The 21,649-nt window shown below is 37.6% G+C and overlaps 2 protein-coding genes across 4 annotated transcripts in view; one reads left to right on the forward strand and one right to left on the reverse strand.

The window, feature by feature from the left end:
* The first annotated feature begins 346 nt into the window (after positions 1-346).
* LOC121738643 (mpv17-like protein 2) lies at positions 347-1,845 on the forward strand. The gene is made up of 2 exons (XM_042130843.1): positions 347-475; positions 690-1,845. The coding sequence occupies exon 2, from the start codon at positions 701-703 to the stop codon at positions 1,316-1,318; it is 618 nt and encodes a 205-aa protein (XP_041986777.1). The 5' UTR covers positions 347-475; positions 690-700; the 3' UTR covers positions 1,319-1,845.
* A 115-nt stretch (positions 1,846-1,960) lies between these two features.
* LOC121738506 overlaps positions 1,961-21,649 on the reverse strand; it is a 62,057-nt gene continuing 42,368 nt past the window's right edge. For all 3 annotated transcript variants that reach the window (XM_042130604.1, XM_042130605.1, XM_042130602.1), the window contains exons 4-13: positions 21,417-21,482; positions 20,837-20,977; positions 11,534-11,653; positions 10,689-10,832; positions 9,419-9,563; positions 8,727-8,868; positions 5,853-6,048; positions 4,846-4,984; positions 2,249-2,648; positions 1,961-2,002 (exon numbers count right to left, since the gene is read on the reverse strand). In XM_042130604.1, coding sequence (XP_041986538.1) covers positions 2,283-2,648; positions 4,846-4,984; positions 5,853-6,048; positions 8,727-8,868; positions 9,419-9,563; positions 10,689-10,832; positions 11,534-11,653; positions 20,837-20,977; positions 21,417-21,482 — 1,459 coding nt within the window. In that variant the 3' untranslated portion in view covers positions 1,961-2,002; positions 2,249-2,282. The remainder of the gene's footprint in view (positions 2,003-2,248; positions 2,649-4,845; positions 4,985-5,852; positions 6,049-8,726; positions 8,869-9,418; positions 9,564-10,688; positions 10,833-11,533; positions 11,654-20,836; positions 20,978-21,416; positions 21,483-21,649) is intronic.

The raw sequence follows: 21,649 nt of genomic DNA on the forward strand, positions 1-21,649 counted from the left end.
TCTCCCAGAAACGTGTTTTTGTGTCCCCTCCAAAACTCTGTCGAAAGTCTCAGTAAAGCTTCTAACCATCTTCTACCACTTTATTGAATCGACCGACTTGACTGTATTGACTTTTACTCAGACTTTGACTAGACTTTTGACCTGACAACAAAGATAGAGAAACGATGTCGAAAATTGTACATTTAAGAATATTGTTTTCCCGCCATTAATAATACTTGACACTGGCCATGGTTATATAGCCAAAGTGCCATAATAAGAAAAAAAGAAAAAAAAATAATTTCTAACTTTGACAGTTGACGTCTAAAAACAGAGAATATATTTTTAGGTTAGACCATAGACATAATATATACTGCCGTAAGGTTTATGGGTTAGACTAGGTTAACAATTTTATTTTAGAAATAAATAATCATGTATTCCAACATGATTCCATGATAACAATTATGTAACAATAATTATCCCCCAAAGTCTTACCCTGGTAAGTGTTTTTATTCTCAGTGACAGCTTGAATGTCTGAATTTTTGCTATTCCGCATAAATCTACAACACTTGTAAATAAGTATTACCAATCTCTTTTATTTATGCCAACAATTGGTTACATAGTTGTAAGCATATAATGCACTACGATGTTGAAATTTTAAAATGTATATTAAACTTGTACACATTTTGATTTTATTTTCAATTTATTTGCAGGTTTCTCCACCATGCAAGCTTTGGGAATGTCTTGGCGTAAACTTATAATGAATGTTAAAACGTCAGGAGCTACATCAAATGTGCGTAAAGCAGTAAAAGTTGCCTTCAGTGACAAATATTTACTTCTTACAAATGTTACTATATCCGTAACTTTGTCATCAGTTGGGGATCTTTTGGAGCAAACTTACGAAGTGTATACTAAAGAACAAGATAGGATAAATCCGAAACGGACTATGCACATGGCCTTTTCTGGTGCTGCACTAGGAGTTTTGTGTCACCATTGGTATAAAATACTTGACAAATTTATTGTTGGCAAAACGCTTGACATGGTTACCAAGAAATTATTATTAGATCAATTAATATTTTCACCAGTTATGATTATTACGTTTTTCGGTAGCTTAGCTATTTTAGAAGATAATCCTACTGAGAATTTTGTTAGTGAAGTTAAAGATAAGTTTGTTACATTGTACAAAGCGGAGTGGATGGTTTGGCCGCCTGCACAAGTCATTAACTTTTACTTCCTTCCCACTAGGTTTAGAGTGTTGTATGACAACACTATATCCTTAGGATATGATGTTTATACATCACAAGTAAAACATAGGAAATCAGAGAATTCTGCGAGCTCTTGAAGCTTATGAGGTATAGTTAGGTAAATAGTTGACAAAACTTTTGTCCGTTGTAATGGTGCAAAAATAACTTTGACTCAAGCAGAAGACTTTTAATTAGAAATGTACTGTGTTAGTCAGTAACAGCACCTAAATTATTTATTACAAGGATTTAGTCTTGAGTTCAAGGTTTATTTGCTATTTGGAACTTAGTGTTGTGAGTAGTACAAAAAACAAACATGTATTTTATTATGTTTATTTATAACTTTATTCTATTTATTTTAAATCTTACCATAGTACAAACTAAGCATCAACTTACTTTTTAAAGATTGCACTTTTTATTGCAAGAATTTGAATTTTAAATTGCTCTCATATCCACTGGTGCATAATATTGTTGACATAATCATAATATTAAAATTGAAATTCTGTATACCTCATAGTCTAAGCTAGCTTAAAATAAGCTCTGCTGTGATTATATTATACAAATGTATATATTTTTGTTAACAATTATGTACATATTGCTGTATATAAAGTGTTTGTTATTTATTTAATTATCTGTTTTCTTTTTTAAAACCTATATTTGATTATAATCTAACGCAATTTACAATCTTACGGTGACATATACATTCCAAACTTTCGCCTTTATAATATTAAGTAGGATAAACACTCCTGTGGTCTTTTAGGAGATTCGCCCCTATTCTATGACGCCTAAACCATAGTAAAAGGAGGGGAAGTAAGTTATCTTCATACAAAGGCATCGCGCGCGGCTTGTATGTGTGCGCCATAGTATCAATGCGTCGCCACACGACACACAACAAAATCTCGGCGGTACCAACCAGCCTAGTAAAACTCGCCGAGATTTTGTTGTGCGCCGTATGTGGCGACGCATTGATACTATGGCGCACACATGTAAGCCGCGCGCGGCGCCTTTGTACTTCCTCTTCTTTACTATGCCTAAACCCCACTTTGCTTCATAGTTACAAATAACCTAAGACTGATTTGGTGTCAAGAATGGTTCCTCGGCTTGAGAGTTTCTCTTACTGAGGCTGCTTATGACATTCCGTACAATAGAATCCTCGAATATTCGCTCCGGCCATGACTCCGAGCGGCGGTTCCTTCCAAACTCCTGGACAGTCGGCATTCTACTGGCCCTAGGGGAACCGAAATTGGATCTAAAAGATCTCGTCCTTCGTTTCTGCAGATCTAGTAGTGAGTTCAGCAATTTGTCCAGTGTTGCTATATCTTGTACCATGGAGTTTTTGGCTTGTGTGTTGTAAGGTGTTGCCATCCCTGATTGTAAGCTCGATCTTGCAGATGGATGGAAGTTGGATTGGAGACCTATTGTGCGTATAACCTGAAATTTATATTAAAGTGATTTACTGAATATTTTACCAGGGCCAGCGCGATAATTTGCGAATAGGTATACGCTTGTCATCATGCATCATCTGATTGATAGTATCTAATAGTATTTTTTCTATTTATATGAACAGAGTAGGAACAGAACTTCTGTTTTCAGCTACATGAACAGAAGTTGTACATATTGTATACTTGTGCACCATTAGGTATCTATATCATAGACATTTATGTGGAAATAATAGGTATTTATTTGTTTAGTGATCATAATCTACAATAATCTGAGCAGTAATAGCATCGCATAATCGAATGTAATTTCATTGTAATGTACAATTTGGCTCGCGACCAAATGAAAGTGACTGGCCATAAAATATGTGTTACTGCGTACTGCGTAGTGCGTATCTCCTACTGCGGATTATTCTATCTTTTGTCGATTGACTCTCATGAGAGTCTCATGAGAGTCAATCTTAAAATGAGTGTACTTAAAAGAAGTATCGTGTCTCATCATGAGACACGATATTCCAACTCCACTCATTTTAAGAGCGTGATTGAAATTGAACTTTATTTACTACTCAATAACGTACACACGTACACACTGCAAAAGTCGGATTAGTCTGTATATACTCGTACCTATACCGTCTGGTAATATTTCGTAGAATTTGATATGAGACGCAGTTTTATTTACTAGTCAAGAACATTTAATTACAATTTGCAAGTCTCCAAAATTCGAATAGAACTGCGAATCAGATCGTCGATTCTGTATCTTTGACTGTAGTAAATAAAGTTCAATTTTTAGTAACATCTTTAAAATGGCTCGCCACGTTCATAGACAACTAAGGGGCTCCTAGACGATTAATTAAAATTGCTATTGCACAAAAAATGAATCGTCTAGGGTAGGGAATGCAATCTTGGACCAAGATTGACTAGGTACTCAAGATCTTGGCGTCTTTTTTCTGAATCAAGATTGGTCAGTTCGAGATCTTGTTGAGATTCGGGTCGAGATCTTGGTCGCGAATCAAGATTTTCGGGATTTTCAAGATTGAGCAGAATAATTGAAAGAAAATGCGTTTTTTTTGCTGCAAATTGATAGTATTACCAGTATTTCAATATGTAATGTTTCAAAGAATTTGTTTTTGAGAAAATTGGGTATTGTTATATAAATTAAACATAACAAACTCAGTTTTTACAAATTCAAGTTTTTTGAAACATAAAAATCGGAAAATAGACAGATAAGCGCAGACGACAGACTATCCGTGACGCACTTTTTAGACCTATGCAATTGCCAAATTATATGCAGTAACGCACATGACGCGCAGCGCAGACGTGTGCGCTACTGCATATATAATTTGGCTCTATTTCTACGGACTAAAAAGTGCGTCACAGATAGTCTGTCATCTGCGCTTATCTGTCTACTATATCTGTGGTTCGCGCTTTGCAGCGCAGGTATGAACAATCTGAAAATCTAGATATCTTGTTACAATCTTGGACTATTTTGTCAAGATCGCGAACAGGATTTCAAAATTCAGGATTGATGGCTTTCAAGATTGATTCTTGGAAAATCACTTAAGATCTTGGTGGAATCTTGATCTTGCAAGATCAAGATTGCATTCCCTAGTCTAGGGGCCCGCTAAGATAAAGTTAAATTTTGCATGTACCATTTTTGTACGTCCATGGTACCATCTTAAAAATTGGCTTGCCATGTCACATCTGTTATGAATTTTCCTTAAGAGGGCGACTAACCCAAAAAATCAATGCTCACATCGTCCTTCTCTCTTCACACTCACGCCCGTCTTTCATATGCCAGGTGAAAAAGAACGACGCGGATTCATCGCCAAATTAGTTTTTTCTAATAACTCGATAAATATGCAACATTTTAAAAATCCGCTAGGTCGATCTCTCAATGACAGAATTTTATACAATGTGTTAAAATATTAACTTAGTTCAATGCACGGTTACGACAATAAATGAAAAATTCGTGAAAATTAGATGCATCTTTGTGATTTTTTTCTATCGAGAAAATTTTAAGATATCGTGTTTTTGCTCAGATCGGATTCTCGGAAATATAATGTAGTATCTAATTTTAGAAAATGAAACAATTCGGGGCTTATTTTCAAGTAAAAAAATGAATTATAAAATCGACATTTTAGGGTTAGTCGCCCCCTTAAAATGTTCTAGAATAGAATACTAAAGATGCTAACCTCATCAGCGTTATGGCTCTGGTAGCTCATCCTCTTAACCTTCCTGTATGTCTCATCATCTAGAGCCTCCTGTACCGCCGCTTCCAACTTCTGTTTGACGCCTTCCTCTGTTTCTTGGCTTAGATCTTCTAGCACCAGTCTGGAAAAGTTATTATGATTACTCGAGCGATGTGATAATATTGAGGGAGACTTATTGGAATGAGCTAGTTAAGCAAGTAGTTTTTAGACAATAGGCTGGTAAGTTGTAAGTACTTATAAGCCAATTCATAGAATTTAGAAAGACATTAATTAAATTATATAAATTATAATGTCCTAATCTGGTACATATTTCAGATAGGTAGGTAGTAGGTACGTGCACACTGCACAGTGTACCTAACACACATCTAACTTGCTAAAGCCCGACAACGCAACCACACCTTACTGAAATATATTTACGTAACTGAAAAAGTATAAGATTTAAGAAGCAGCTTTGCAGCCTAACCGGATATTAGGGAAGCACGGCCTTAAGAAAACCCCCACTTAGGTACTCAGTTCTCTCATCATCCTCCCTCAATGGTGTGCGCGGTTCGCCAATCGCCTCTCTCCTGTCCCTGATTTCTTGTTCCCAAAATCGCCGTACATCTGTTGTGGAACTATACAGGGTGTAACAAAAACAAGTGATAATACTTTAGGGTGTGTACGTGTTCCTTGTAGAGATTTCACTGTGAAAGTAGCAGCGCTGAAAGACCAAAATTTTTTTTCACTTTTGTATGGGCAAGGGCCCGAGCGTCTCGAGTTTCCCCATACAAAAGTGAAAAATTTTTTTGGTATTTCAGCGCTGCTACTTTCACAGAGAACTCTCTACAGGGAACACATACACACCCTAAATTATTATCACTTGTTTTTGTTACACCCTGTATAAGCAGCGGCCGATCGCTTTGCAAATACACCGAGAAACCTACTTGGTGGACTACGCTAAAACGTTGGAAAACTTAGGGTTTCTGTGGGTTTACATGGGTATAACTTACTCAGTTCTCTCATCATCTTCCCCTCGCTGTTGAGCTCGGTTGGCCTCTCTCGCGACTCTAATATCCTGCTCCCAGAACCGTCTTAGATCTGGTGTGGAAGTGTAAGGTGCTGCCACCTCCTTGATCTTGAGAAATATGATGGCGGTGATGAATATGCAGATCACATTGACAATGGTGAGACAACAGCTGACGATGCCTAAAAGACAAAACAAGAGCTTAAGGAGAAACTTCTCCACAAGGTGTAAAAAAACTAAGTGATAATACTTTAAAGTTTAGGGTATGTATGTGTAGCTTATATTATTATGTAAGTATAGAAAATTTGTATGGGGGGCTTTCCCCAGTGTCATGAATTTTCCCATGTTCCAAAAGTTAAAAAAGTAACTCTTTCAGCGCTGCTACTTTTACAGTGAACTCTAAAGTATTATCATTATTCACCTAATTGTTACACCTTGTACAAGGTCCTAATTACACCTACCGAGTATTAGAGTGGCTCGTTACTCTACTCGCTGCGCGCTGTAATCTGCAATAATCTAAATACTTTTATTGTTCTTTAGCAATTTCGAGAGCTGCAATAGCTTTGACTCTGAGCCATTGCTACAAGTCTCATCTCGCGTTTTAGTTCTAACCATTTTTCAAAGGATTTAAGACTGTCTGAGCAGTGAGCTAGACTGTATTTCTCAATTAAGTATTGCAGAAAGGGTATTAAGACAAAATATTAACACACACGTATAATCTTAATATATATATTTCTTGTGTGCAATGTGTCCAATTTTGATGAAATTTTTTGTGTGTGTTCGTGGAGATTCGAGAATGGTTTAGATTTACAGTTTGGTCTACTGGGAAATGTTTTTCCAATTAATTTCTTATTTATAGGGAGTTGTTGATTTTGGAATGTTTTACATTAGATCCGGCGGACGGCGCTATCATCGCATTCAATATTATTCTATTTCAATTTTAGTTTGTCCTGACAGATGGTGCTACGATTAATTTGAAAAAAATTTTGTTATTCAATTCATGTGCTGATTAAAATATTAAATAAATAACACATAGGCTACAATTTTAACCGACTTTCAAAATGGGGGAGGTGTTATGTTCGTTTTCTTATATTCAACGATTACTCCGCCGTTTGTTAACCGATTTTCAAAATTTTTCTTTTGGTATATAGGGTATCATCCCAATTTGGTATTATATTCAGAAAAGTGGTGATCTGATGAAGGACCCATAAGTAATCGAGGGAACTCCTCAAAACTTATAGGGAAACATATGGTGACTTCGGTTTCGTGAGAAGTATTCTAAGCATATGCTACCAACAAGTAAGATTTTGCACCGAGATATACCTGGTATACCGTGGTTCGGAAGGTGCTGAGAGAATTCCTGATTCTTTATAGATACAAGTTTGGGAGTTTCGGCGTTGTTTTAAGAACAGAAAGCATATGCTACTATGCAAATTACATTCTTCATCATCATCATCATCATCATCACTACCATATTATACCATTTCATAGTCTTTTAGATCGAGACTCGAGTTTGTCAAGCGATAATTAAAAAAAATCTATATCTACCTAATATTATAAACCTGAAGAGTATGTTTGCTTGAACGCGTCAATCTCAGAAACTACAGGTCCGATTTAAAAACTTATCTCAGTGTTAGATAGATCATTTATCGAGTAAGACTCATCATTTATCGAGAAGGTTATATTATATTATTACTCTAAGACTAATACGACAGAAGAAACTCAGGAAAATGTGGGAAAAACGGGGGAAATATTTTTTATGGGAAAATGTACCTACGGATTCTGTAAAATTTCTAATTTACGCGGGCGAAGCCGCGCGGGACATCTAGTATTATATATAATATTATACGTGTGTAACATATAATATTATATTATCTCATAGGTCAACTATAGGACAACTAGACGTTCCGCGCCGCTTTGCCCACGTAAATTAGATATTTCACAGACAAATTAGTCCACAAAAAATAGTCTGTGATCCTTTCCGTGGTCTACTTCTTATCAGCTGTGCCAAATAACAGAAAAATTGCTCCAGTAGTTCGTGAGATAAGCCCTTTCAAATAATTTCCCCCGTTTTTTCCACATTTTCCTCTATTTCTTCGCTCCTTTTAGTTTAAGCGTGATGAAATATAGCCTATAGCTTTCCTCGATAAATGGGCTATCTAACACTGAAAGAATTTTTCAAATCGGACCAGTAGTTCCTGAGATTAGCGCGTTCAAACAAACAAACAAACAAACTCTTCCCAATTATAATATCTTATATTATAATATTAATAAGTATAGATTATAATATTAGTATAGATAAAAAAGTAAAGTATAGAAGTATGGATAAATACCCGAGCTAAAATAAGGGACAGCATAGGCTAACCCGCCCTATGTTACTCGTAGCCTATGCCGCCCCTTATTTTCGCCGCTCTGGGCAAGTGCTCGGCTCGCCCCGTCCGGTGACAGGGTCCTGAATCGTGATAATATGTGATACAGTTGATCCAGCGCTTATTTTTATCAAGTTTAAACTAGCTCGCTTTTTTAATAAAATAAGTGGGCAAACGTGCAAACGGGTCACCTGATGTAAAGCAACTTCCGTCGTCCATGGACACTCGCAACATCAGAAATGCTGCAGGTGCGTAAATTGCGTTGCCAGCCTTTTAAGAGGTAATAGGGTAGGGGAGGGTAGGGAAGGGAATGGGGTAGCCGGTAGGGGATTGAGCCTCCAGTAAACTCACTCACTCGGCGAAACACAGCGCAAGCGCTGTTTCACGCCGGTTTTCTGTGAGCCCGTGGTATTTCTCCAGTCGAGCCAACCCATTCATGCCGAAGCATAGCTCTCCCACGTTAGGAAGCTTGCAGGAAGCGCTACTCTTACCGTTGACGGCGAACTCTATGGGCAGGTAGTCGTGGTATAAGGGCTCGTAGGACGAGTTGCCGGAGTAGGGCTCGCCCTTTATGTGCGGGATCTTCACACCCGGGTACAGCAGCCAGATACACGCTAGCGCCCAGAATAGGCCCTGGATAAATAAAAGGTTTTTTAAATGAAAATATGATCCATAAAACGAGTGAAAGTTAGGCTGAGGTAATGCTATGCGTATACAGTATACTTAGACAATCCCAACACCAAGGGTAAGATGCGTTCCCTGCGTTATTTACTTGTGAACTACGCGTAAGTTTTCAGATAGCATTAGTTACAACATACATGTGAATAAAATCTATTTCTCTATTCTAAAAAAAATATCAAACAGCTCGCATACTTAGTAATATTAGTATGTTAAGGGCCTGTTTCACCACTTCCTGATAAGGCTATCCACCAATTAACTTGACAGATCAAGTATGGAGAATCTTTTAAAAAAGTTGTGAATAGCCTATTAGGCATTTTATCAGAAAGTGGTGAAACAGGCCCTAAGTATAATATTTTATTTACTTACCTAATATTACTGAAAGTATAGACCATAAAGACATCTTTCAGCAATTCACTTGTAGGTTTTTTAGAGCTATAAGCCTATACTGCCTACTTGCCTAGTTCCTTTTTATCAAACTTTTGCACATCTACCATGTACTTACACAATTAACCACCGGTGGCAGTAGTGAGGCGGATATGGCGATGCCTATGAGTGGTCCCGCGCTGCCCTGCAGCAGGGCGAGAGCCACTCCCGTTCCTGAGGTCAGGGCCCACAGCACTCCCATCCAGAGGGAACGGACGTTGCCCCTGAATATGTATTATGTAATTTACTCACTTATATTATGACCTCCTTAATTAACTCATAATTTATCAAGGTTTAGGGGTGTCTGGCAGGGGGTAGCAACCGTCACAAGTCGATCATCTGGCTATGAAAATTGAGATTTCTAAAGGTATCCTGAAGGAAACACAAACATATTAAGCCCTATACTTTAACGAAAGTTAGGTACTATTTTATATATGCCCTTCCAATCCCACCACACACACAGCATCACCTTGTTGTGTAACCCGGGTTTTCACCACAGTCTGTGAAGCCTTACCGGCCTTTGACCACGATCTTTTTCGCACGTTCTTGTCGTACGTGATCCTCTTTTCATCACCAGTTATCAGCTTCTTCAAAAATGGTTCAGTTTTATTACGTCGAAATAAAGAATCACAAATGAGTACACGGTTCATTAGGTTTCTCAGTGAGCTCATGAGGCACCCAAATATCAAGCTTTTTTGTGTACCCAGCTTTTTTCAAATGCGCCAAAACCGTTTTGTGGTCAATTCCCAGTTCTTCAGCTACATCGTAACTAATAATCGGCATATTATCCTTCTATGTATCTTGCTCCACTTAATTTTTTTACGTCCGTGGCTCCACTTTTTCAAAAATGTCAGTTTTGTCCGTAATAGGGCGACCAGAGCGACGTGCATATTTGATATCAAAATTTCCGGATTTTTTTCGCGGCTTGTATTGCATTTTTACCTTTTTTGTAATAACATTTTAAAATGTATCGAATTTCTTCATTAGTATCACAAATTTTTAACAATGAGAAAAACAAAATATGAAAATCTCACATAAATTACCTAATTTGAATTTGTAATTGTCTTCTGTAAAATTAAAACTTTTAATGATAACAAAATCAGCCAGATATATGGTCCGTCAAGAAAGTGAAGAAATTATAAACTGGAAAAGCGATTTAATCCGTCCATCGTGGGTATCGCAGACACAATTTTTGGCCGGCTGCAGCTTGGGGCTTGATAGGTTAAAATTATGAAGCAACAAAATATTGAATCACGTCAAAAGCGCGTAAAACTCTATGTAGAGCGGAACATGAGTCATGACCCTGTTGTTCTATTGCACTATGTCAACAATGTGCTCTTAGGCCTTACCTAGACTTCATCTCCTCAGTGGGCCAGTCGCCGAAGCCCCAGGGCATCTCGGTGGTGCCGAGTATGAGGCCGAATATGAACCCAAACAGCAGCGATAGGAACATGCCCAGGACGAGGCTCTCGAAACCGCTGCGGACTAGACTCCTGGGAATATCATTATTAGTTAATCTTTGTGGAAAAAGACAAATAAGGAAATATATTTTTTAGTATTTCTATTTTCTAACAATATCCCGCGAAATTTAACAAGTTTCAAAACTTACATTAAGGGCCTGTTTCACCACTTCCTGATAAAGTGCCGAATATTTGAAAGATTTCCCATACTTGCCGGCCCGAATAGCTTATCAGGAAGTGGTGAAACAGGCCCTAAGGTTCGCATTAGAGCACCGCTTTCCCCCACTGCCTATACGCACACTTGCTACATGTAGTCACCACCACAGATATACAGAAGCAATAATTTTAGCACATCTAGCAATGTCTCCCACCATTACGCAAATCGAAAAGCTCGACGTTTACATCGACACCGTAACATCCAGGTAACATCCTAGTCATGACGTTTGATTTGATAAACGGCGCGGTGGGGAACTCAAACGTAACGTGGTAGGTTTCATGTAGACTAAACGTTCTAAAAGTGTTAATTTTTTACCTATTTGGAAATAAAAAGAATTTTCTTTTTCAATTTTCATTTTCATAACACTAAACTAATGGCCGCAGTCAGAGGCATTAAAATATTATTATTTAACTTTATCAATACCTATAATAGGTACTTAATGAAGAAAATGGATTTCAAAATCATTACAATATGTCTGTGAGTGAGGCCGTTACTATGTAAGTATGGTCTACCACACCTGTCAGATATAATGGTGCCGAATGTGATGGACATGACGGGCCCCATGAGCGGCGACACCAGCATCGCCGCCACGATGTTAGACGCGTTGTTCTCTACCAGACCGAGAGCCGCCAGCGAACTGAAATCATATTGAGCTGCTAGTTGCGTTAACGCTCTTACAGACGAACGGCACTTGTTGACGACAGTTGACGGCAGCCGTTGATTGCCGTCGACAAGCGTCAAAAAAATCAACAAATCCAGCGACTGCTGTCGACGCATGCCGTCGACAAATGCTGTTCGTCTGAATAAGCCTTAGGGTCTTTGTGTATCATAATATTATAGTTTATTCTAGCATGTATTACAGTAGGTACAACAAAGCTGTTAATGAATAGGCTACTTGACCTATATTCAATTTCATTGAACAAATGCATATTTCTAGTAGAACTTGGCCTAGGAAACCGTATTTCACCCTTATCATCAAATAGAAGCTTACGATTGATAAATAAAGTCGATTTGAAAATATGATTTTATGAAGATAGGATTTGTACTGACGAAAACGCTTTTGCGGTACTTCCGATTTGGATGTGACGTCATCAGACTCGTAATTTAATATCTTTTATTTATAGCGCTCGTTATAATATGTAAGTTTATTTGTACATAAATAATAAGAATAAGCCTAGAAAGATTTGTAAAATATACTTTCTTGAATAATTCAAATAAAACATCAGTTTTATATATCGCCTATGTCGAGAGCCGCCATTATCTCCATTTATTGTAGACGGGAAATTAAATGGCCAAAACTTTTCTCCAAAAGTTTTCAACATTACAAATGATTTCTAATTTCTTATTTAATTCTTTTAAAATTTTTGGGCACTTTTAGACTCGTACATTTAGCACATAAAAAATGTTCAATAAAGAGTTTAAAATACAAAACGTATGACGTTATACTGCCTATGCCATGATAGTGGACAGTGTTTTCGGCGCCATTTATAATGCATATTTTTCAATCAACATTTTTATGGGTTTCTACAGTGTACACTGTAAAATATTAAAATATTAGTTTTTTTGTGAAAATCAATGATTAAGAAGCGATTAGCATGAAGAAAAAAAGTAGGTCAAGTAGCCTATTGAAGGGTCAGTATTCCGAAAATATAGACCGAAAATTTAGGCTCTTAGACAATATTGGTGTCCAAATTACTCCGCGTACTTTCATTTCGTCGCGACGACGACGACGACGAGGTCGTCATTGCACTGTAATTTGCGTTTACACACGCACACAAACACGCATTCCCACGCATACAATGTTTTTATAGCCACCAAAAATGCTTTTAAAGAATTTAAGTCTAGTGTTAAATTTAATTCCTGCTCTAGAGCTCCGTTAAATATTAAACAGGCCGATACAATTTCAAAATGACTTAATCTAAGTATGTCTTTGGACGGGATAGATATTGTCCGCAGACATAGATCAAGATTAATACCGCATGTCCCTCCATTTATATGAAAACGAGCGTGCCACTTTTTAGGGTTCCGTACCCAAAGGGTAAAAACGGAACCCTGTTACTAAAACTTCGATGTCTGTCCATCTGTCTGTCTGTGTGTCTCCAGGGTGTAACTCAAATACCGCTATAGCTAGACTTCTGAAATTTTCACAGATTTTGTATATCTGTTGCCCGCTATAACAACATAGTTCTCGAAATACTCAGTTTTATTTGTAATAAACTAATAATTTATAATAAAATTTAAATAAGTGAAATAATTAAGGAGGTTGTGTTTTTTTTGTGGCAGCTCACAAAAAAAACACAATTGTCAGCCTATTTTTGCTCTATTGTGGTACGGAACCATTCATGCGCGAGTCCAACTCGCACTTGGCCGATTTTTTTCTACCTAATAATTGTGGTGTGTACAAATACACAGTCAGTGAAAGTTTAATTTGGTCACATTTTCTACCATAATATTAAGAGGATTCCACACCGCCGTTTTTCCATACAAACGCTGTCCCCTGTTTCCTCCCTGGATAATGCCGGTAGAGTTATGTTTTTTTTCCTGAATATCTATGGTCACTATTAGCACGTCCGTATGTTTTCTTTTTTTTCATAATTTAATTATTAAAAAAGATAAGAACGTCCAAAAACCCAAAAAAATGGCCAGATTTTCCTCTGTGTTCAAAAACCCAGAAAACAAAACTGGCTAGAATATACAAAAAAAATAAAACATAGGAACACAGCTCAAGCCTTGCTTTAATTCTTAATGAAAAAATTACTTAAATCGGTTAAGTTTTGGAGAAGGAATCAGCGGACAACGAATCGAAGATTTTCTGTTCTTTTATTAGAACTTTTGTCGTGACTCGTGTTGTCTCTATCGCGCTCTGCGGTGGGAGACTTGAGATTGGTGAGACAGCAATACATTTTCAAATACCTATTTTCCCCCCGACCCCGAATCCAGCATGGACTGGGATATATTCGCGAAACCTATCAACTACTCGTGGGTCAATGGGGTTCCTGGATGTGGGAAGACAACTTGGATCATTAATAACTTCAATGAGGAAACAGACGTTATAATAACAACGACAATCGAAGCAGCCGAGGATCTAAAGCAAAGGCTATCGCTACGAACTGGCAACAAAGTTAAAGATAAAGTTCGTACCATGGCCTCTTTGCTGGTAAATGGGACAAAAGAAACCTACAAAAGGTTGATAGTTGACGAGGCCCTCATGAACCATTTTGGCTCAATCGTCATGGCGAATCAGTTAACAGGCGCCAACGAGGTCATCCTCATTGGAGATATTAACCAACTCCCGTTTATAGAGCGTGAAAACCTCTTTAAACTTAATTACACTCGTCCAAACCTGGTAACCAGCATCACCCAGGAGTTGTCTTGCACACACAGGAGCCCTATGGATGTGGCATACGCCTTAAGCATGGTCTATAATAACATCTATTCATCGAAGGAAATTGTGCGGTCCCTAAAGCTAATGAAGTATACAGGAGCGAGAATACCTAAAACCAATCTAAATACCCTGTATCTTGTCCACACACAAGAGGAGAAAGCAGCCCTCACTAATACAGGCTATGGATCGGGAACGGACTCTCGCGTCCTCACAATCCATGAAGCTCAGGCATTAACGAGTCCCTCGGTGATCATCATACAGACCAAGTCCCGAAAGCTGGCAATCCATGACAGCGTTCCTCATGCAGTTGTAGCCATATTCCGGCGTACTAACACCTGTGTCTATTACACTGACACTGATGGAGACGCTGTGGCAAGCTTCATAAAAAGAGCCACGGAGGTGTCAACCGAACACATAAAAGATTATAACATAAAAATTGCTATAAAAGACAGGAACGATAAAGTCCTAAGCCACATGGCGGGTAGATTCGACACAGAACGATATCTCTTTAACACCCTAGAAACTCCACCCAGCTTGAGTGACCCCTCTCCATCAAGCCAATGTCACAACATCTAAAGGCAAAGGGTGGAGCAGCATAAAATCTAAGGAAATCGGAAAATGTCGGGCCTACTGGCCGCCACACCGACTAGGACCTCACCGTTCAAAACATTAATATTATGTAATCTATAAAACAATAAATATATATTTATTTATTATATGTATAATATATTATAGTCTATTCTATAATTGCCATACCTCGCCTAGATATTGTCATGGCCACGTGGCCAGTGACGTCGCCAAATAGTTCTCGTTCAGTACAAAGTAATAATAATATTCAGACGGTTTAAAACTCACTTGGCGACCGACTATCGACGCGCGACGTTGCCAAGTGGCCACCGCGCCGCCGTAGCGAGAGTCGACCGCTCCGCATGCGGCGACCCCCCGACGCTGGTTACCTAGCGACGCGCGACGTTGCCAGTTGTTTGCACGTGTGCTTCGTCACTCACTCGGTCGCCAACCAGTCGCTGCGTTGATTCAAAAATGTCGTTCGATACTGAGCGATTTATCAGAGAAATTGAAAATCGGCCGTGTTTATGGAACAACGCATTGGAAGAGTACTCTGACCGCAACTTAAAAATTAAATCTTGGAAAGAAATAGCGAACATTTTTAAAGAAAAAGACGATATGACAAATGAAGAAAAAAACCAGCTATGTAAGTGCAACGTTTTATTAATATTTTTAGGGTTCCGTATCCAAAGGGTAAAAACGGAAACCTATTACTTAGACTTCGATGTCTGTCCGTCTGTCTGCCTGTCTGGCAGGCTGTAACTCAAGAACAGTAATAGCTAGAGACTAGAGAGTTATGTTCGTTGCCTGGAAGAGACTGCTTCTACGAGCTAGGTCCCCAATTCAAACTATTTCTGGTTTTGTTTGAATAAAGAGTTTTTATTTATTTATTATTACTTTTGCCGCTAGGGAATGCAAATCTCGCGAGATTGGGGCTCAAGCGAGATCCCGCGAGTTTATGAATAACAATACTGCGAGATCTCGCCAATTTCGAAATCTCTCGAGATTAGCAGTTTGGTGGGTTTTTTTTGGAAAAAATCACAATATTTGAATAAATTTGGAAAAAAACAATAAACAGCTATTAATAAGTAATATTAATAAGATAAACTTTTATTTTCACGAATTTTGCGATATGCATCAAACATTGTTATAATTTTTAACCGACTTCCAAAAAGGAGGAGGTTATAATATGTTCGGCTGTGGATATATTTTTTTATTTGTTTAATAAACTTCTTATTAGTAAACTTTGACATACGTTTTACGTATCTATCAAATAACAAATGAAAGAAACAACCAGTCTTCTCTTCTAATATCAAACAAAAATCTTTTTAGTAATAAAACAGTTCTTTTATAACAAAAAAAAAACAACGAGAAGCCAAAAAAAAAATAAATGGAACCCATTATCTAAGTTGAGTTGACTATCAAACTGAGATATTATTATCAATATTTCTTTTATGAAATAAGGGGGCAAAGGAGCAAACGGGTCACCTGATGGAAAGCAACTACCGTCGCCCATGGACACTCGCAACATCAGAAGAGCTGCAGGTGTGTTGCCGGCCTAAATTAAATGAAACTATATCTACTCAGTAGATCCATTACATATTGCAGATTAATTAACAAAATATACCAATCAAATGAAAGATTTGTTTGGTATAGAACGGTTGCGGCATAAAAAAACGTTTGAATGGGCCGAGTCAAGTTGCCCTAACTGTTTACGTCAAAATATTGTTATGGGCAACCCAACCGTAGTCTTGCGGTACGCCGGCTCAATTATCGACCAATCGGACGCACGAACAAATCTGAGAAACACCTCGTCCGCAACAAAACCGACAGATCGCAACTCCGCCCGTACTCCGTGTTCCGCGCTTCGAATAAGACGTCGACGAATCTCGTCAAACTCGCGAGATCCCAAATATATATATAACAACAAATTAATGGCTACAACTAGGCACTTGAAATTTTCACAATATCCTTCTCTCTCTATAACTCTCTACAACGGTACGTTAGGTACGTAACCCTTCGTGGGCGAGTTTGACTCGCACTTGGCCGATTTTGCCATGGTAGCGGGTTATGATTTACAGAATAGTCTGCAAGTTTGTCTCGAACTGTTAATGCTGTTCTCCCTCCTCTATTACGCACCAGACATAACAGATTGGAACCCCTTACTGTCAAAGTATGGTCATATAATTAATAGCCATCTAATCTTTATATTAATACGCAAGCGTAAAACTTTGGATTCCTTTTGATGAAAAATGCGGAAACGTAGGTGATTAACGTAGGTCGCAGGAAGAATAAAACATTACACACACTACGACACACACTCTAGGAGATATAAATACATACTGTTAATAGACGTTAATAGTCTCTAAATTATATATTATTATGTATTTTAATAATTATCAATAATATTAAAATAAAATAAAAATGTAAGGGGGGTTCCCATACAAAAACCATAATTTTTGGCCTATTTTTGCTTTATAACGGTACGAAACCCTTCGGCGCGAGTTCGACTCGCACTTGCCTTATTATATTTACATACAGCCTTATAGTTCCATAAATGTACAACCAGTGTGCAACCAGTTGCAAGATACCTGCAAAAAGTAATAAAATATTATAAACTTTACTTAAAATTTACTTTCAGCTACTGCATTACAAAGAAGGTGGAAGAGTATCCGCGGCTGCTTCACAAGGGAAGTTGGCCGCCAAAAAAAAGTAATGTCCGGATCTGACGGTGGACCACGTAAAAATGAATATGTTTTCTTTCAACAACTGCAATTCTTAAAAAATGTTGTAGCTGTAAAGGACCCTGAATACGTCGTTAAAGAAGAACCTGAATACGCCGTTAAAGAAGAACATGCGGAGAACTCTGAACCAGATATGCAGATGGTACAATATGATATACAGATTGTACAACGTAAAAAAAGAAAGAGAACAAGGGTCAGTACGTGTTCCGAAGATGATAATAATATATTTCGTGAAGCTCAGAAAAGCACCGAGACGAGAGAAAATGTTGACGCAAAAAATAATGACGAGGACAGGTTATTTATGTTGTCTTTGGTAGGTACATTAAAAAAAGTACCTCCAGAAAAAAAAATGGCTACGAAAATTAAGCTAATGTCTGTTCTCGACAGTGCAACTAATCCTGAATGTTACCTTCAAAGCACAAGGGCGCAAGCCCAACAAATTCAACCGTCTCCTTCAAGCTACCGTACTGGATATTCGACTCATTCCGGAAGTTCTGAAACGGCACATCGTTGTCCAGTTTGTCAAATTACTCCAAAGCTACTACCATTACTTTAGACATGTGTGATTAAATTGCAAATATAAATATACTTACTTTTAAATATGCTTATCTCAATGTTACAAATAGTTTTTCTTCAGGATTTATACATTTTCTTAATGTATCATGTTTAGTTAAATATGGCGCAGTCTGGCGAAGCAGGTACCTACGTCAGACTGCGCCATGTCAACGTCGCTGGCCACATCGCCATGGCATCTCGATGAGTTATGGGCTATGGCCTAAATGATACATTGCAATTTGCAGCAAACATGTTGTGTTAAACGTCAAGACGTTTGTAAATACAAGTATTCTGTATTTACATTGCAATTTCGTCGCCTTAATAACAAGAACATTTTAACAAGAACGAATGAATTGATAGTTGTTCACTCAACATTACATATTAAATTTTTTTACTTAAGTACATACATTTTATTGACAGCCTGTTTCATTTTTTTAAAGCCGCACAAGAATATTAATTACTTAATTGTAATTAAATATCTAGTAGACTATCCGGCACTTATCAATAAGTGGTGAAACAGTCTTTAGTCTTCTTTTTAACCGACTTCCAAAAACAAGGAGGTTATACGTTCGGCTGTGGATATGTTTTTTTTTCATGTATGTTCAACGATTACTCCGCCGTTTGTGAACCGATTTTCAAAATTTTTGTTTTCTTATATTAGGTTTCACTCCAATTTGGTCCCATTTTCACAAAAGTGGTGACCTGATGATGGGATCCATGAGTAATCGAGGGAACTCCTCAAAATTCAAATGGAAACATATGGTTTTTTGGTTTCATATGAAGTATTTCAGGCATATGTTACCAAAAAGTAAGATTTTGCACCAGGATACACCATGGTTCGAAGGTGGTGAACAGAACTCTTTACTCCTTATAGATACATATTTGGGGGTTTCGGCGTTGTCTTAAGAACTGAAAGCATATACTACTATGCAAATTTAATTAATCATCATCATCATCACCACTATTCCACCATACATCCATGAGTAATCAAGGGAACTCCTCAAAATTTATATAGAAACATATAGTGATATCGATTATATGAGAAGTATCCTAAGCATATGCTATCAAAAAGCAAGATTTTGCAATTAGATGATAGTTCCGCAGATGCTAAGAGAACTCCGGATTCCTTATAAATACAAGTTTGTGGCTTTCGGAGTTGGTTTAAGAACTGAAAGCATATGCTACTATGCAAGTTACATTCATCATCATCATCACTACCACCAGTCACCAGACCATGAATTATCTAATTATAACACTATTATTGATACTTTTAATCGTCTTTAAGATCGAAACCCGAATTTGTCGAACGATTATTTTTTTTTTAATGTTAATTCAATGTAAATGATTCAACCTTGGTGTTTAGGTTACCAAGTTAGCAATTTGATCATGAGATCTTTGAGGTATGCTTATCTTCTTAAAATTTATACGGACGATTATAGTTATATTTGAGCATAAGTCTAGTACTTGTTTATATTATAATATTACATTCATGATTGTGCACGTCCTATCTGCTATCCTTATCCAATCTCTCTCCGTAGGGCTGCTGGAAGAGATTTCTATTAGAAATAAGCAGATCCTTTGTGTCGTCTTACTGTGTGAATTGTTGTTTTGTTAATATTTCTTGTGCACAATAAATAATTAAAAAATAAAAAATAATATTATATTATGTTGAGCTGATGAGTTTTATAGTCATTAGTGTAATGATAGAAAGAAAGTCACTGAACAGAACTTTAGCCTTTATGAATATTAATTTTATCATTGCTTGATGAAAGCCAAGCATATTATACAGTGGTATATAATGCTTCGAGTTGCTTAAGCAATTCTGAAGTGGTAGTGATCTCAGACAATGAGTGTATCCTGTATCCAAAGTCACTAAGCAATACTAAGCATGTTAACATTAGTTTGTACAGGAAACCTTATAAATGACTAAAATAGTGAAATTATTATTTTTAACAAAAATTAAAACCGACTCCCAGGGTAAAAACAATAATAATTTATAATGAATAAACAAGTATTAAATAATTTAATAATTCTTACTCTTTGAAGTGCCTTAGGCATAATTCTCCTAAACCTCAACTATTTCTGTACACAATATCTTCATTATTTTGAAGTCGGTACCAGTTTTAAATATAAAAAATATTTTGTCATAGAACTCAGTATTATTAGCTGGTACCACAAGGTCAACTTCAGTTTCTTTGTGGTGAGAGTACCGACGCATCTTCTCCCGACCTTTGAAGCGGAGGAATTCTGGCTGACTGATGTGGTTTACCGAAGGTTGCGGGGGAGACTCCGGAATGAAGCGCGCGTTACGTCGCCGTTAATTCGTGATAATGTGTAAGTAGTTGTTAAGTTTACCTATATATTATATATTATTATAGTTTTTATGTATGTTAGTCATAAAGGTATATATTGTATGGGCCTACGTAGCCTGATTCAAAAAAATAAATAAAAAATAAAAATAAATAAAAAAATAAAAATAAAGTAATGCCTTCCCGTTTTTGGAGTTTTTCCTGTATGCGCTAAAGTGTTTGTGTATTTTCGCACGGACGTTTCATTCTTTTCTACTCACTCAGCGGTGATGATGAGGGTGAGGTAGTCGAAGGACAGCTCGCCGCCGCCGCGGACGCCGTCCACGACCTGTTTCACCGTCAGCTTGGATCTGATGGACTCCACAAAGCTGCGCCAGCGACGCGCCTCCTCGTTCTTACGTCTAGAAGAATAATTGCTATTGTGAGTGGCCAGAGAAAGTAGTTGCGAGTTGGATGCGAGTAGCAGGAGATTGGCGTTCATTGAAAGAGGCCTATGTGCCGTGTGTGTGGACGAATATAGGCTGATTTGATTGATTGATTGATTTAAAGCAAGTAGTTGCTCGTTCTTACGTTTAGTCTGGATGACTTTTTTGTTTTGTGAATTGCTAAAAGGGAGAAATTGTAAAAAGACTGTCTTACGACAAAATATGGCAACGCCAAGAGAAGTGCAGGTAATATTTTTTGCAGTTTGTACTTTGTGTATACAGTATGCTAGTTTCAACCGCAAAGCTTATACCTAAGCTGCTGAAGGCTCCGGGGAATAACACGTCGTGAATTACAGTTCGAGAAAATATGCAATTGGCACTCTCTGTCTACTTAAAAATCTTGTTTACTACTTACAAAACTGTTGTGTCGTCATCAATGGCGCGCTCTTTAGCTGAATGTACGACGCTACACGGTACGACACTGCAAGAAAAGAAATTTAAGCTGTACACTTGTACAGTACCTAAAGGAGTGAGCAGACTGAGACGGGCCGTGCCGGGGCTCAGCGTGCCGGGGCTCATCGCAAATCCGCCTCCATACAATTTGTATGGTAGCGGAAATCCGCTGCGCCCCGACAATGTGTGCGATAC

The sequence above is a fragment of the Aricia agestis genome, chromosome Z (genome assembly GCF_905147365.1).
Source record: "Aricia agestis chromosome Z, ilAriAges1.1, whole genome shotgun sequence".
NCBI lineage: Eukaryota > Metazoa > Arthropoda > Insecta > Lepidoptera > Lycaenidae > Aricia > Aricia agestis.

Excerpts from the sequence above, each read along its gene's own strand:
- LOC121738643 (XM_042130843.1), top strand. The coding sequence starts at position 701 with ATGCAAGCTTTGGGAATGTCTTGGCGTAAACTTATAATGAATGTTAAA.